At 39.8% G+C, this 17,934-nt stretch overlaps 1 protein-coding gene across 1 annotated transcript in view; it reads right to left on the bottom strand.

Moving 5' to 3' along the window:
* Window positions 1-17,424, bottom strand: part of RAD50 (RAD50 double strand break repair protein) — a 97,318-nt gene extending 79,894 nt beyond the window's left edge. The window contains exons 1-2 of the mRNA XM_082651516.1: window positions 17,011-17,424; window positions 14,913-14,996 (exon numbers count right to left, since the gene is read on the bottom strand). Of these exons, the coding sequence (XP_082507642.1) occupies window positions 14,913-14,996; window positions 17,011-17,139 (213 nt within the window). The 5' untranslated portion in view covers window positions 17,140-17,424. The remainder of the gene's footprint in view (window positions 1-14,912; window positions 14,997-17,010) is intronic.
* Window positions 17,425-17,934: the final 510 nt, after the last annotated feature.

The following is a 17,934-nucleotide window of genomic DNA, read 5'->3' as shown; positions in this document are numbered from 1 at the left end:
TGATACAGGGACTTCCCTGTTAGCGCAGTGGTTAAGCATCTGCTTGCCAATGCAGGGGACACCGGTTCAATCCCTGGTCTGGGAAGATCCCACATGCCACAGAGCACCTAAGCCCGTGTGCCACAACTACTGAGCCTGCATTCTAGAGCCTGTGAGCCATACTACTGAGCCTGCATGACACATCTTCTGAAAGCCATGCACCTAGAGCCCATGCTCCACAACAAGAGAAGACACTGCAATGAGAAGCCCATGCACCACAACAAAGAGTAACCCCCGCTCCTGCAACTAGAGAAAGCCTGTGCACAGCAACTAAGACCCAACGCAGCCAAAAATAAAAATTAAATTAATTTTAAAAAGTAATAATAAAAAATAAAATATAATACAAATGAACCTATCTATGAAATAGAAACAGAATCATGGACATGAGAACAGACTGGTGGTTGCCAAGGGGGAGGGGGTTGGAGGAGGGATGGAGTGGGAGGTTGGGGTTTGCAGATGTAAGCTTTAATATATAGAATGGATAAACAACAAGGCCCTACTGTATAGCACAGAGAACTACATACAATATCCTATGATAAACCATAATGGAAAAGAATATTAAAAAAAGAATGTGTGTGTGTGTGTATATATATATATATATATATATATATATGTACAGCTGAATCACCTTGCTGTACAGCAGTTAACACAACATTGTAAATCAACTATACTTCAATGAAAAAACAAAGACATACAGATGGCCATCAGGCACATGAAAAGATGCCCATCATCACTAATTATTAGAGAAATGAAAATCAAAACTACAATGAGGTATCATCTCACACTGGTCAGAATAGCTATCATCAAAAAGTCTAGAAACAATAAATACTGGAGAGTGTGTGGAGAAAAGGAAACCCTCCTACACTGTTGGTGGGAATGTAAATTGGTACAGCCACTATGAAGAACAGTATGGAGCTTCCTTAAAAAACTAAAAATAGAGCTACCATATGATCCAGCAATCCCACTCTTGGGCATATATCTGGAGAAAACCATGATTCGAAAGGATACATGCACTCCAAAATTCACTGCAGCACTATTTACAATATCCAAGACATGGAAGCAATGTAAATGTCCATCCACAGATGAATGGATAAAGAAGATGTGGTAATATATATATATACAGTGGAATATCAGCCATAAAAAAGAACAAAATAATGCCATTTGCAGCAACACGAATGGACCTAGAGATTATCATACTAAGTGAAGTCAGACAGAGAAAGAAAAATATCATGTATCACTTATATATGAATGTAAAAATCTTATGAATGTAAAAAATCTTATTTACAAAACAGAAACAGACTCACAGACTTCAAAAACAAACTTATAGTTACCAATGGGGAAAGGTGGGGGGGGAATTATGAGGTTGGGATTAACAGATACACAGTACTATATATAAAATAGATAATCAGCAAGGACCTACTGTACATCACAGGGAACTCTACTCAGTAATCTGTAATAACCTACATGGGAAAAAAATCTGAAAAAATATATATATGTATATGTATAAATGAATCACCTTGCTGTACACCTGAAACTAACACAACACTGTAAATCAACTATATTCCAATATAAAGTAAAAAAAAATTTTTAAGTAAATTTAAAAAATACACAAGGAGGAAAAGAATACTGTTTGATTTACTAGAACTGTATTATCTACCTCCATTATTCAGCATCATTAGGAGATCAGCTATGTGGATTTTTCAAATAAATGAATTTTATCCTTTTACATACCAAAAGTGTTTTTTAAAACATTTTAAAAAACAGTCACAAGCTTACAGAAAAGTAGACACACAGTATACACCATGACTTTTCACCCAAACAACTTGAGAATAAGTTGCTGATCTGATATTCCAACACTGACATTTCCTATAAAACATGGGCATTTTCAACCATAAAAATCAGGAAATTGAGTGATATATTACTACCATATGGCCCTCAGATCCCATTCAATTTTGCCAATTCTTCCAATATGTCCTTTACAACAACAGGATCCAGTTCAGAATTACACACAGTATTACACATTGTTCAAATTACACATTGTTGTCATTGTCTCTTTAGTTTCTTTCAGTCTGGAACAGTTCCTCAGATTTTCTCTTTCATGACTGGTAATTTTAAAAATTACCAAATGTTATTTTATAGAAGGTCTCCCAAAATTTGGATTTGCCTAATATTTCTTCAGGACTAGAATCAGATTATGCATCTTTGCAGCAATATTACAGAAGTGATGGTATGATCCTTACATTGCATCTTATCGGATGGGCACGATTTCAATTTAGCTCATTACTGAGGATGTTACCTTCAATCTCCTGGTAAAGGCCGTATCTACCAGGAGATATTCCTGGCAGAATATTCTTTTTTCTACTTTGCTGTTAATAAATATTTGGGAAAGAGATACACTGAGACTGTGTAAATGTCTCATAACCTCATCAAGCTTTTCCTCCATTCGTTTTAACATCTCTATTAATGTTTCTTAAATGAATGAATGATTACTGTGATAGCTATCAAAGAGTAATTTTCTAATTCCATTATTCCTCCTACATTTATTAGTTAAGATTCTACTATAAGGAAGGGCTTTGTCCTCCACACCCGCCCCAACCGCCGCCTTGTTTTTCATTTTTTAAATATCACTATGGACTCATGCATTCCTCTCTTGGGCTCCAATTCCCAACCAGGTTTTTGTGGATGCCCTCCTCTCTCAGCCTCATCTACTGGTTTTGGTGGGGTTTTAAAAATATATTTATTTTTGGCTGCGTTGGGTCTTTGTTGCTGCGTGCAAGCTTTCTCTAGTTGTGGCGAGTGGGGGCTACTCTCTGTTGTGGTGCATGGGCTTCTCATTGCGGTCTCTTCTTTTGTTGAGGAGCACGGGCTCTAAGCACGTGGGCTTCAGTAGTTGTGGTACGCGGGCTCAGCAGTTGTGGCTCGCGGGCTTAATTGCTCCGCAGCATATGGGATCTTCCTGGACCATGGCTCGAACCTGTGTCCTCTGCATTGGCAGGTGGATTCTTAACCGCTGCGCCACCAGGGAAGTCCCTCATCTACTGGCTTTTGGACCTCCATCGTGGTGTATTATCTTTATATATTGCTGACTTTGATTTGCTAATATTTTGTGATTTTTGCATGCATGACAGTTACCCATCTGTAGTCTTCTTGTAATGTCTTTGGTTTTTGGTAACACAGTAATACTACCTTCATAAAATGAGTTGGGACATAGTTCCTTTGCCTCTCTTTTCTGAAAAAGTTTATGTAGACTTACTTCACTCTGTATGACAGACTCTAGGTCAGAAAGAGAAAGACAAATACCGTATGCTAACACATATATATGGAATTTAAGAAAAAAATGTCATGAAGAACCTAGGGGTAAGACAGGAATAAAGACACAGACCTACTAGAGAATGGACCTGAGGATATGGGGAGGGGGAAGGGTAAGCTGTGACAAAGTGAGAGAGTGGCATGGACATATATACACTACCAAACGTAAAACAAATAGCTAGTGGGAAGCAGCTGCATAGCACAGGGAGATCAGCTCGGCACTTTGTGACCACCTAGAGGGGTGGGATAGGGAGGGTGGGAAGGAGGTAGATGCAAGAGGGAAGAGATATGGGAACATATGTATAACTGATTCACTTTGTTATAAAGCAGAAACTAACACACCATTGTAAAGCACTTATACTCCAATAAAGATGTAAAAAAAACAAGTTTATGTAGAACCGACTCGATTTCCTCCTAAAATGTTTTGTACAACTCACCAGTAAAATCATCACAACCTGAAGTCCTTGTTAAGTTTTTAACTACAAATCAATTTCTTTTGTAGGCATATTTCTTCTTGAGTAAGCTTTGGTAACTTATGTTCTTAAAAGAATTTGTCCATTTCATCTAAGTCACTGAATTTATTGGCATAAACCTGCTAGCAGTATTCCCTTATTACCTACATAATGTCTGTAGGATCCGCAGTGATGTTGCCTCTTTCATTCCTAATACTGGTAATTTATGGCTTTTTTATCACTTTGCTTAGAGGCTTATTCATTTTATTGATCCTTTTTTTTTTAAAAGAACCATCTTCTGGTTTCACTGGTCTTCTCTGTCTCTGTATTCTGTATCACTGATTTTTGCTCTTATCTTTAATTTCCCTCCTTTACTTATTTTGAATTTAATTAGCTCTTCTTTTTCAGGTTTCTTAAGATAGAAGCTCAGGTAATTAATTCTAGACATTTTTTCTTTTCTAATATAAACATTTTATTGTATAAATTTCTAAGCATTAGTTAGCTGCATTCCACAAATTTTTTGTATGATATGCTTTTATTTAATGTATTTTTGAATTTCCTTCGTGATCCCTTTTTTGATCCATGGGTTATTTAGAAATAACCGCCTGGGCTTCCAGAACTGGTGGCGCAGCGGTTGAGAGTCCGCCTGCCGATGCAGGGGACATGGGTTCGTGCCCCGGTCCGGGAAGATCCCACATTCCGCAGAGCGGCTGGGCCCGTGAGCCATGGCTGCTGAGCCTGCGCGTCCGGAGCCTGTGCTCCGCAACGGGAGAGGCCACAACAGCGAGAGGCCCGCGTACCGCAAAAAAAAAAAAAAAAAAAAAAAAAGAAGAAATGTACTGCCTAATTTTCAAATATCTGGGGATTTTCTGTTATTGATTTCTAGTTTAACTTTGTTGTGGTCAGAAAACACATTCTGTATGATTTCAATGCTTTAAAATTTGTTTTCACTTGTTTTATGGTTCAGAATATTTGTGAATGTTTTACAGTGGCTGAAAATAATGTGTATTCTGCCGTTCACTAGTAGAATGTCCTATAAACATCAATTAGGCTAATTTGATTAAGAGTATTAAAGTTTTCCACGTCCTTCTGATATTTTGTCTACTCTTTCTGTTTCTTTACCAATTTCTGTTTCTTTACCAAGAGAGGTATTGAGATCTCCAACTATAATTGCAGATTTGTCTGTTTCTCCTTTAGTTCCATAGATTTTTTTTGCCTCTTCCATATCAAAGCTCTACATTTAGAGTTGCTAAATCCTTTTGGTGAACTGACTGCTTTATCATCATAAAATGTCACTTTTTACGTCAATGTTACTAGTTCTGAAGTATACTGTCTGATATTAATATAGCCAATTCAGTTTTCTTTTTATTAGCTGGCATATTCTAGTATGCTATCTAAAGGATTTTCCATCCTTTTACTTTTAACCTATCTGTATTATTATATTTAAAAACACTGTTATTCCCTCTAAAAAATAATACAAATGAATGTATATGCAAAACAGATTCACAGATACAGAAAAAAATTTGTGGTTACCAAAGTGGAGGGGAGAGGGACAAAATAGAGGTATAGGATTAACAGATACAAGCTACTACATATAAAATAGATAAACAACAAGAATACACTGTATAGCACAAGGAACTTTACCCATTTTCTTGTAAAAACCTATAATGGAGTATAATCTACAAAAATACTGAATCACTATGCTGTACATCTGAAACTAACACAATACTGTAAATCAACTATACTTCAATCAAAAAAAACCCATTGGTATTCCTTTTGCTTTATTTAGGTCTTTTTGTTATATCTTCTATTCCATTCATTAAACTTAATGTTTTCCTTTCCAACTGTCTGTATATTTATAAGTTTTGTAATTTAAGATCGTCTGCTAATTCTGTCATCTCTTTCATTTTCTATTTATTTCTATATTTCATTTTCTCCTGGTTCTGGGTTCCTTGCATGCCTGGTAACTTCTGATTGTGAATTTTACAATGTTGAATGAATAATTTTGTTTTACTCCTTTAATGAGTGTTTAATTTGGTTCAGGCATGCAGCTAAGTTTGTTGAGGCTTGATCCTTTTTTTGGATGCACCATGCAGCATGCGGAACTTCCCCTCCCAGGGATGGAACCAGGGCCCCCTGCAATGGAAGCACAGAGTCTTCTAACCACTGGACCTCTGGGGAAGTCCAATATTTAATGGTGGATATTGTTTCTTTATTTGGCCGAGCTGTGCAGCTTGCAGTATCTTAGTTTCCTGACCAGGGATTGGTCCTGAACCTGTGCCCTCGGCAGTGAAAGCGCGGAGTCCTAACCAATGGATTACCAAGGAATTCCTTAGAGGCTTAGTCCTTTTGAACGTTTGTTTTTAAGGTTTGTAAGGGGGCATCTGCAGCAACCTTCACTCTAGGACTAATTTCGTAACACTTCCCCTCAGCCTCAAGAACCTCCTTTAACATTTCTTATGGTACAGATCTGCTGGTAACTAATACCTTTTTTTTTTCCCCAATCAGAAAATGTTCTCCATTTCATCTTCAATTTTTGAAGGATATTTTTGTTGTATATAGAATTTTAGATTGATTTTTATTCCCCAGCACTTTAAAGATGTTGTCTCACTATCTCATGGCTTGGAAATTTTTGATGAGAAGTCAGAAATCATTATTTTTCCCCTCTGCATAATGTGTTACTTTTTCCTCAGTCTGCTTTTAAGAATTCACCTCTGGTTTTCAGCAAGTTTAGTGTAAAATGCAATATAAGTGTGTTTATGCTACTTGTTATGTGTTGAGCTTCTTGGGTCTTTTTTATAATTTTATTTCTCTGTTGTGATCTTTTACCACATTATGGCCAATTTCCTTTAAATTCTTGAACTTATGTGTCATAGCTTTTAAAATCCTTGTCTGCTAATTCCAAAATTTGTCATCTCTGGATATGTTTCTATTCACTTTTTCCTCTCAGTTATGGATTACATTTGTTTCTTCATATATACACTAATTTTTTATTATATCCTGGACATTGTAGATGCTACAGTGTGAGTTTGGATTGTGCTGACTTCCTTTAAAAAGTGTTGAGTTTTGTTCTAGAAGGCAGTTAATTTATTGGCTACTCAGCTTGATTCTGTCAAAGCTTGTTTTAGGATTTGTTAGGATGGCCTTTCTGAGGCCTCAACAGAATACTAAGGAGTTCCACAAGCTCCTCCTACTCTGGCGTATCATGACTCAAATGTCTCCCAGCATTGTGTAAACTCTAGAATCTCCATTCAGTTCACAATCCCACTCCTCTACTCCAGTAGTTGTTCGCTGCTAGTCCTCACTGAATCTCATTCTGGAACACATGCAGCTTAGTATTTGGCCAAAAGCTCATGGGTTCCTTGTACAGATTCCTGGTGCCCCATCTCTGCACAAAAACCCCACCCCTGTACCCTGCCTCACAATTCACAACCACCTCAGCAAACCCAAACTTCTTTCTTTGTTTCATCTGCCTAGTGACTACGGTTCTCTGTTGGGTTCTAACTCTATGCACTGAAGTTCGCAAAATATCCCTACGTAGAAAACTAGAATAAATGTGTAGTCACCGCATATATTTCTCTTTTCTCAAAAATCACAGCCCTGCACCATCTGTTGCCCAATGCCTGAAAAGCGTGGATTCAAATATTTTTTCCAGTTTTATAGTTGTTCATCTTGGGAGCACAAGTATGATACTCACTACTCTATTGCAACCAAAATCACAAGCCCTGGATTCAGCCTTTTTTTAAAATCATAAATAACTTTTGTTGGACTTTTCATGACTTTTGGGCATAAATTTAACTTTTATATTAATTCATCAAATTGTTTAACAAATATTTATTAGGCACTTTGTAGCTTTCATTTGTTGTTTTGGTTCAAAAATGACAGTTTTGGGCTTCCCTGGTGGCGCAGTGGTTGGGAGTCTGCCTGCTGATGCAGGGGATGTGGGTTCGTGCCCCGGTCCGGGAAGATCCCACATGCCGCGGAGCGGCTAGGCCCGTGAGCCATGGCCGCTGAGCCTGCGCGTCCGGACTGATGTAGCCGCAAGTTTGAAAGAAGTAAAGGAGAAAAGTGGGAAGCTAGGCAAATGGAGCAACATGGAAATCAAAGTTCCTAAGAAGACAGAAACAACTGAACATAGGTAAGAAAAATTATTGAGGAGAGCCAGAAAAATTCAGGCGTTTGTTTAAGGCAAGGTAAACAATATTAGGTTCAGGGTCAAATTAAAACAGGGAAAAGGAAAGACAAGAGAAGCTGAAGATATAAGAGGGTGAGAGGAATTGAAATAATGAGAAGAACATAGCATATAGGGAAAACTGAGGGGATGTGGACAATTCAGATAAGGGGAATGGCTTCATCCACAGTAGGAGGTGTGAGTGACTCAGGAGAGAAGAGTTGATGAGCAAGTGTGGGTGGGAGCTCAGAACTGGGAAATGAGAGCAGCCGAAAAGTGCGTAGTAAGTGAAGAGAGCTAAACCACCATGGCCAGAAGAACCACAGAGAGGACATAAGCAGACAGCTGAGAAAAATAGCTCTAGAAATATGAAAGCATTTGGGAAGAGGTGAGTGATAGATGAGATTGGCAGAGATACTAGAGCATCAATCAACATGGAAACATCCAGAAAATACATACATACATATGTAAAAAAACAAGAACAACAGCCAACACTCTCCTTGATCCTGCAAACCTTTTCAGCTATTGCCCTATCTCTCTTTCCACTTATAGCAAAATTCACAAGACAATTCTATGTGTTTCACTTCCTTACCTCCTGTTTTCTCAGATTACTAAAACTGGTTTTGTCAAGATCACCAATGGCCTTCCCATAGTCAAACCTGCTTCTCACTTGAGCTATCGACATTTCTTTTTTTAATTTTTATTGGAGTATAGTTGATTTACAATGTTTGTTAGTTTCTGCTATACAGCAAAGTGAATCAGCTATATGTATACATATATCCCCTCTTTTTTGGATTTCCTTCCCACTTAGGTCACGAAAGAGTACTGAGTAGATTTCCCTGTGCTATACAGTAGGTCCTCATTAATTATCTATTTTGAGCTATTGACATATTTGACACAGTTGATGACTCCTCCTTCTTATAACACTTTATTCTTTTCTAAGACACTATTCTCTGTTTTCCTTACTTTACTAGTTGGTCTTTTAGCATCTTTTGCTGGGTCCTCCTCCTCTTTCTTATTTCTAAATGCTAATGTGCTCTAGGCTTAGGTCTTGGATCTCTTCTCTATATTCACTTCCTATGTGATCCCATCAGGCTTTACGACTAACTACATACATATATAACTGTATGCATCAATGATTCCTAATTTTCTTTCTTTAACTCAAACCTCTCCCTTGGTCATACTTCTACTTACCTACTGGACACCTCCTTTGGATATCTAACAAACATCCCCAATTTACATGGGTTTTCTTTTCTTTTTCTTTTTGACTGTGCCGTGCAGCTTGTGGGATCTTAGTTCCCCAACCAGGGACTGAACCTGGGCCCCCGAACGGTGAAAGCGCCAAGTCCTTACCAATGGACCGCCAGGGAATTCCCATCCCAATTTACATGTTTAAACTAGAGCCACCCAAATCTCCTTTTCCAGTGTTTCCTCATTACACTATTTTTCTACTTGCTCAAGTCAAAAAACTTGGGAGTTCTGCTTTATGCTTCTATTTTTCTCATACATCACTACCCAAATCATTAGCTAATCTGCTGGTTCTACCTTTAAAATACAGCCCAAATCCAAGCATTTCTCATACTTTGTACCATTACCACTTAATCTAACCACCAATATTTCTCACCTGGATTACCACAAAATCCCCTTTGTTAGTCTTCACCCTTCTACCCTTGCCACCTACAGACGGTCTTCTCTCAGCAGCTAGACTGATCACTTTAAAATACAGATCACGCCCTCTTCTTGCTTAAAATCTTCCAATAGATTCCTATTTAAATTAGAACCCAAGGTCCTACCAGATCTAGACCCTTCAACTACTCTAACTTAATTTTCTACCAGTCTTCCCCTACCATTTTGCTCCTTCTTGTGATTCCTTGAACACACCAAACATGCTCCTACCTCAAGGACTTTGCACTTAGTATTAACACTGACTGAAATATTCTCCCCTCAGATTTTGAGTGACTCACTCCCTGTTGAATGAATGAATAAATATTTAAAGATAATTTGTTGCTATGTAAAAAAGAGAACTTCAAGAATGAGACAGGAGGTTCTCTCTAAATAAATCCACTTCTTACTATCAAAGAAAAAAAAAAAGAATGAAGCAGGAGGGACTTTCCCAGGGGTCCAGGGGTTAAGACTCTGTGCTTCCACTGAAGGGGGGATGGGTTTGATCCCTGGTTGGGCAGCTAAGATCCCACATGCCACGTGGCATGGCCAAAAAAAGAATGAGGCAGGAAAAACAAGTTTTGAGACTACCAGAATAATTCAAAGGGAAAAGTGTGGTGGCTTGGACCAGGAAAGCAGCAGAGATGGAATCAAGGGACATATTCTGGACATATTTTAGAAGAGTAGCTAAGAATTGCTTATGAATTAGAAACAGGATGAGATAAAGGAATCACTCAAAGGATGGCACACAGGTTTTTGCATGAGCAAACACGTGGATGATGATATCATTTATTAAACTGGAGAGTACTAAGGTAGTAACAGGCTTGAGAATGTGAAAGGGATGTGGGAACAGGGAACCAAGAGTTCTATTTTGAATATGTTAAATTTGAGATGCCCATTAAATAATCAAACAGCTGGACATATATATCTACAGTGTAGGAAAGAAGTTAGGGCTATATATATAAATTTGGGATTCATCAGCATAGAACTGTTAGCGGAACCATTGACCAAAACTGTCCACCCTGGCCAGGCCCTATAGTAACCACGTGCATGAGTTATCTTACAACAGGAGGTCCTGGTAAGGAAGGTGGAACTAACAAGCTACCACCAACCGGAAGAATTCGGGAAAGGTCAAAAGGAGAGAGGAGACGCCAGTCCATATGTCCTACCAACCTCCCACAACCCTTCTCGCTGGAATCCATCTTGGCTGAGCGATGTGTGCACCACCAGGAAGGACCCTGAGTTAGAATGACTGGCCAGAGACAACGCGGAAACTAACCCGATTACCATAAAACCCAAGACTGCGAGCCATGCGGCTGAGCAGTTCTCCTGGGTTCCCTTACCCTACTGCTCTCCGTCCGGGTGCCCCTTGCCAATAAAGTTTCTTGCTCTGTCAGCACATGTGTCTCCTCAGACAATTCATTTCCAAGTGTTAGACAAGAGCAATATAACCAATACTTAAAGCTGTGAGTGAATGAGATCACCCAAGAAGAGCCAGGCAAAAGTAGACTCATCAAAGGAGACTGAAGTATGGCCAGTGAAAAAGGAGGTATGAGATCATGGTGTCATGAAAGCCAAGAGAGCAATGTTTTTTAAAAAGGGGGAAACCAACTATATCAAATCTGCAAAGAAGTTATTGAGAATTAGAAAATAACCGTTTTATCTGGCAGTATGGAGATTACTGGTGACCTTACAAGAGCAGTTTTAGTGAGGGAAAAAAAGGAGAAAAATCTAAACAGAGTGGGCTGAGGAGGAAAGGGGAAGCAATAAAGTGAAAACAATCAGTACACACAACTCTTGTGAATTTTGCTATAAACTAGAACAGAGTAGTAGCCAGAGGTTGATCTGCAGTAAAGGGAGAGTTTGTCTGTAGACTGGAGCTACCAGACCATGTTTATATGCTGATCTAAATGATCCCCTAAAGAGGGAGAAACTGCTAATGCAGGAGCAAGGACAACTGAAAAGCAAAATGCTTGACTTGGCAAAAGGGACTGATTTGATCCAGCCTCCAAGAGGACTTAACTGACTTTAAGATAAAACAATAAACAATTTAAAGGTCTCCTCTTACAATTATTATTTTTAGGCAATGAAATAGCTTTATATCATATGTTAACCAAAAAAAGAGACATGTATGATGACCAATAGCTCCTGTTATTTATGTGTTAATACCACATCAAAGGTTACAACCTACTTAGATAAAACTAAACAACTAGCTACCTGGCTACAAGTCTCCCCAAAGCGCCAGGTCCAGAATGGGTTTCAGGCTTATTCTCCTGAAAAGAAATGAGATCTATTAATGTCAGGTTGTCCAACTAACTGAGTGCGTTACACCCACATCAAATCACGCTGGGCTAATGGAAGCAGACATCAAAAATATATATGACCACGCCAAATGGCTCCATTCCTTTGGACAGGGTAACCCAAGCACTGATTCTATCTGGACCAGGATCAAAATTGTTACCAAACGTAACCTGGTTCTCCTTAGGCCACTGGTTACTATAGTTCTTTTATTGGTTTTTGGCCCCTGCCTTTTTAATCTGCTTGTTAAGTTTGTCTCTTCCAGATTACAACAGTTTCACATCAGGATAATGGTGATGCTGAGATTCTGGCCATTCCTCGGAACAGATCCTGCTGGAATAACAACAGAAGTAACCCTGGGCCCCTTAATGAGACAGGGTGAGAGCTCCGTGAACCCAACTAGGTAGGGTCTATGAACCACATGCTAGCCTGAAGAAGCTACGGAAGACAGACCTTTGCCCTACATCCTCCCAAAAAAGATTTCTTGGGGCTCATGTCTCGCAGGGGGGGATTTGAGGCAGGAGATAGATGGGCCCCAGGCTGAGCAGCTGGAGTTTGTCCCCTGTGGACAGATACTCCAAGATGAATAGCAAGGAGCAAGGAGGAGCTGAGCTCTGCCCAGATAAAAGATAAAGAGACCACATGTTCCTCATTCTCGAGGTCAAGGAGACCTTCCCAACTACAGGTGCGCAAAAAGACTCCTCGGGGGCCAAAAAGGGAAGGAGCACCACCCCATAGTAGGTGATGTCAACCTACCCATAGGCCTCTTCGCTAGAATCCACCTTGGCTAAGAGACGCGTGTGCACACAGGGGAGGACCTTGAGTTAAACCAAATACAGGCTCAGGGCCAGAAAAAGCAAGATGACTGGCCAGAGGAAACCCAGAAGAAATATCCCATATAAGTGATTGAAACTACCACGAGGGCGCAACTCTCTCTCTGAGCCCGCCCGTGTGAGTCTATTCACATGTACTCTTTTTCCTCCTAATAAACACTTTACTTATGTCACTACTTTCCATGTCTTTGTGGAAATTCATTTCTACAAAGCCAATGGACCAGGGCCTTGTCACTGCCCACTGGCCCTGGTGGTCCAGTGGCTAGTATTTGGCACTTTCACTGCCACGACCTGACTTCAATCCCTGGCCAGGGAACCGAAATCCTCTTCAAGCCACTGCAAGCCAAGGCCACCTGAGATCACTTTCATAATCACAGAGTTATCTTTAGTCACATAAACGTGGAAACAACTTAAAAGACTATCAACAGTGGGTCAGCTAAATAAATTAGAGAATATAAACTCAATGAAATACTATTTAGTAATTAAAAATAATGAAACAAAGGTGTATATATATTTTAACACATCCACAGTATATCACTAAATAAATATTTGATGTATATTGATACAATGGAAAAATAAAATTCTATTGATGTATTAAAATATTTACATGAGCGTATTTATACACACACACAGATATGTTTTTATAAACACAGAAAAAAGCCTGGAGGAAACACACAACAAACTCTTGGCAGGCAAGATAATGAGAGAGGCACATGACCCCACTATATACATGAACAAGAAAAACCTATTCAGGGAGAGGGATAAATTAGGAGTTTGGGATTAACAGATACATACTACTATATATAAAATAGATCAGCAACAGGGATTTACTATATAACAGGGGGAACAATATTCAATACCTTATAATAACCTATGATGGAATAATCTGGAAAAAAAATATGTATATAACTGAATCACTTTGCTGTATACCTGAAACTAACACATATTGTAAATCAACTATACTTCAATTAAAAAAAAAAAGAAAGAAAAACCTACAGGCCAAAATGCATATAGAAAGGCCTATGTCCTATACACACACTAAGAGTTTAAACACCATAATTCACAGGACTTCCCTGGTGGTGCAGTGGTTAAGAAACCGCCTGCTTATGCAGGGGACACGGGTTTGAGCCTTGGTCTGGGAAGATCCCACATGCCACAGAGCAACTAAACTCAGGCACCACAACTACTGAGCCTGTGCTCTAGAGCCCGAGAGCCACAACTACTGAAGCCTGAGTGCCTAGAGCCTGTGCTCCACAACAAGAGAAGCCACCGCAGTGAGAAGCCGGCACATCGCGATGAAGAGTAGCCCCCACTCGCTGCAACTAGAGAAAGCCCGTGTGCAGCAACGAAGACCCAACACAGCCATAAATAAATAAATAAATTTATTTTAAAAAAATAAATACCATTCAAACACTCATACACCAAGACTTTCATCATGGTACATTTTAATGAAAAACTAAAAGCAATCTAAATGTAAGAAAATGATGCAATTATTAAAAATGTTCATAAAAGATTTTATGTTTTAAGTAGGAAATACTTCACACATATAAAAAAGTAAAAAGATTAAAACACCCATGTATCAAACACCCAGATTAATATAGTTTTTTTTAATAACATTGGACTTTATTATAATGTTAGGTGGAAAAACACCTCAGAATACAAAATTAGAGTATGACTTCAGCTATATAAGACTGTATGTAAAGGAGAAGAAATACATGAAAATGTCAACAATGGCTATCACTGGGCGCTAAGACTGTATGTGTGTGACTTTCATACCTCTTCATACTTTTCCACTGCCAAATTTTCTACAATGAGCTATCATCACTTCCATAATTATAAAAATTTTATTTTAGGGACTTCCCTGGTGGTCCAGTGGTAGAGAATCTGCCTTTCAATGCAGAACACCCAGGTTCGATCCCTGGTCGGGGAACTAAAATCCCACATGCTTGGGGCAGCAAAGCCCAGGCACCTCAACTAGAGAGCCTGCAGGCCACAAACTACAGAGCCCACGTGCCACAACTAGAGAGAAAACCCACATGCCACAACTACAGAGAAGCCCATGCACCACAACTAAGACCTGATGCAGCCAAAAATTAAAAAAAAATTTTTTTTTACTTTAAAAGTACAAAGTTTTACTAGCACCATTACCTTGGGATCATGAACGAATGTATTCCCTTTGGTTCCAGGAGGAAAATCTCCAGTACAAATATATTTTAGACATTCAATGATGGTCTAAAGAAATAGAAAATTATATTATTTAGTTATTAGAGACCTGCAGAATTTAATCATAAAATGTTAACTCATTATAAAATATTATTACCATAGAGACTATAAAAGATATGATCAGATAAGATTTGACATTATAAAACCTGTCATATAAATATGATTAAGTGTTAAAGAATAATTGCTGTAACTTCATAGAAAAGCTACATACTTAACGAGGTATACTGAAATAAAATAAAGAATTATTATTTGAGGGAAAATTTCTCTATTTCTAATTAAAACCCTTTAAGTCAAGTTTTTAATAACAATGGCTAAAGTAAAACATGGTCACCATAGTTGACAACACTATATTGTATAAATGAAATTTAATGAGAGTGTAACTTAAATGTTCTCACCAAAAAAAGATAAATACATGTTAATTAACTAGATAGGGGGAATCCTTTTACAATATACATCTGTGTCAAATCACCATGATGTATACTTTAAATAGCCTACAAATTATGTCATTATACCCAATAAAGCTAAAATTTTTTAAAAGTCGAAACTAAACAAATGGCTAATATCTACAAAGACCTTACTATGTGCCAGGTATTGTACTAACCACTTTCACATACATTAAGCTTTTAATTCTCACATCAATCCTAGGCTGTAGAAACTATTTTTTAAATAAATTTATTTTTTTATTTATTCATTTATTTATTTTTGGCTGTGTTGGGTCTTTGCTGTGCACGGGCGGGGTGAGCGGGGGCTACCCTTCGGGGCCGTGCACAGGCTTCTCATTGCAGTGGCTTCTCTTGTTGTGGAGCACCGGCTCTAGGCGCGCGGGCTCCAGAGCGCAGGCTCAGTAGTTGTGGCGCATGGGCTTAGTTGCTCCACAGCATGTGGGATCCTCACGGACCAGGGCTCAAACCTGTGTCCCCTGCACTGGCAGGCAGATTCTTAACCACTGCGCCACCAGGGAAGTCCCACGTAGAAACTTTTTTAACCTCCATTTTACAGAGAAGAAAACTAAGGCATGGAGCATTTAGGTCACTTTTGCCCAGTCACACAGCTAATAAATGGTGAAGGAAAAAATTTCTATTAAAGCAGCTAGGGCTCATAAACACTAAACATACTAGTCTCTCTACCAGTAGAGCACTTAATACAATGCTAGGTACATAAAAAGCATTCAATAAATAATATTTCTACATAAATTAAAGCAGACAAGAGTCTGGCATTCAACTCTCAACACTAAACCTTATGTCTTTTTCTATGCTTTTCACTTCATTCGCTCCTCTCCCTGTTACAACGATACCACCTTGCTTTTTCTCAAAGCACCCTTTCAGACCAGAGAGCCTCTTGGCTGTACTTTTTTCATAATTGCATACCATTCCAGGTCCAACTCAAATTTCTAAATATTTCCAGTACTGGAGCACAGTATATAAGCTGCGCTTCGATCTTTTATTCTGACTAGGTAAAAGTATCCTAACAACAAAATACTGTCCCAATTTAACCAAACCCCAACACATGTTTCATTTTAAAATTATGTCATTTACTTATCATTTATTATCTAAGTCGGGATAGACAGTCTTCTTAAAGTCATATATTTATCATATTTTATAACTTTTAAAGAAATCCTGTACGGGGACGACTACCAGGAAGTGAATGCTATGCCATGTAAGGAACGATAAAACATCAATGTAGACAAAAATGCTTCCTGTGGGACTGTGAGCTCGCTGAGCCCGGACGGAGGTAGCTCCCGGTCTCTTGGGATTCTGATGGAAACCTTGTCCACCGGACATGACTAAACACAGGAGTCTGGTCGGTTCCTGAGGTCGCAGTGGCCTGAACGCCACAGGCCACACCAAGCCACGCCCCTGGGCCGGGAAGTCAGCCGGAGACCCAGGTACACCCTGGGGCCCCAGGAGCTGAGTCATATGGACTCCTCTCATCCTAATCAAGAGTTCCGAACTCTGCAGATATTTTACTCCAGATTTCTAACACGTGGCGACCCGTAAACTGAAGGCGGCTACTTAGGACTTACCGTTTTCCCCGCCCCATTGGGTCCAACCAAAATTGTGAGGGGACTGAAGAATGTGATAATTTGTTTATCTTTATCCTCTATTCCAAAACTCCGCACGCCCAGAATGCTCATCTTTTCGATCCGGGACATGTTTGCAAATGTTTCTTTTCTCAACAGCAGGGGTCTAGAGCCCAGGGCTCACTTTAGCAGTGAGGCCCGAGCAGAGCAAGAGCGGGTCTTAAGGACTCGCGCGTCCCGGGGTCGGGAGGCTCCAGGTGAAAGCGAAAGCTCGGGCTGGAACCTTTCCTCCCACACCGGCTTTCTTCCCCGCTGGAACGCGAGAGTGGGGGTGGGGGCCAGCCCGGGGCTGCCCGCGGGAGACGCAGAACACAAGCCCGAGGACCCCGCGACCGTGGGCACTCACACACTCCCGCCTCCGCGGCGCCGCGGGTCACGTGGGGCGCTACGGCCTGCGCGCTTTTACGCCGCAGGCCCGGGGCACGCCGGGAAGTCAGAGGCGCGCTGTGCGCGCGCAGCTCTGGGTTCCGGGAACCTTACCGCGCAAGAAGGTTGAGTGCAAGGTCATCTAGCAAGCGGATTCCGGCTCCTTGCTGGCGGCGGGGGCGGGGCGGGACAGGACTGACAGGCCCTAACTCTAAGAGAAGACAAAGACTTGTGATGGACAGCGATTCTCAAAGTGTGATCTCGGGACTCCTGGAACGGAGGGGAGTGCGGTGTTCGCTCCTGTCAAAACTTTTTCTAACGATACTAAGACGTTTTCGCCTTTGCGCTCTCAGTCGCTCCCTAATGTACTGAGTTTTCTAGTAATTTCGTGACGTGCGGGACACCATCGCAATGATGGCTAATGGAATGTGTGCTTGTATATTCTTGTGCTTTTAAAAATATTTCAAATTTAGTTTCTACTTGAGTAAATATTAGTAGTTA

The sequence above is a fragment of the Grampus griseus genome (assembly GCF_964374135.1).
Source record: "Grampus griseus genome assembly, chromosome: 3".
Taxonomy (NCBI): Eukaryota; Metazoa; Chordata; class Mammalia; order Artiodactyla; family Delphinidae; genus Grampus; species Grampus griseus.
Note: the sequence above shows the minus strand (reverse complement) of the source record. Positions and strands in the feature narration are given on the sequence as shown.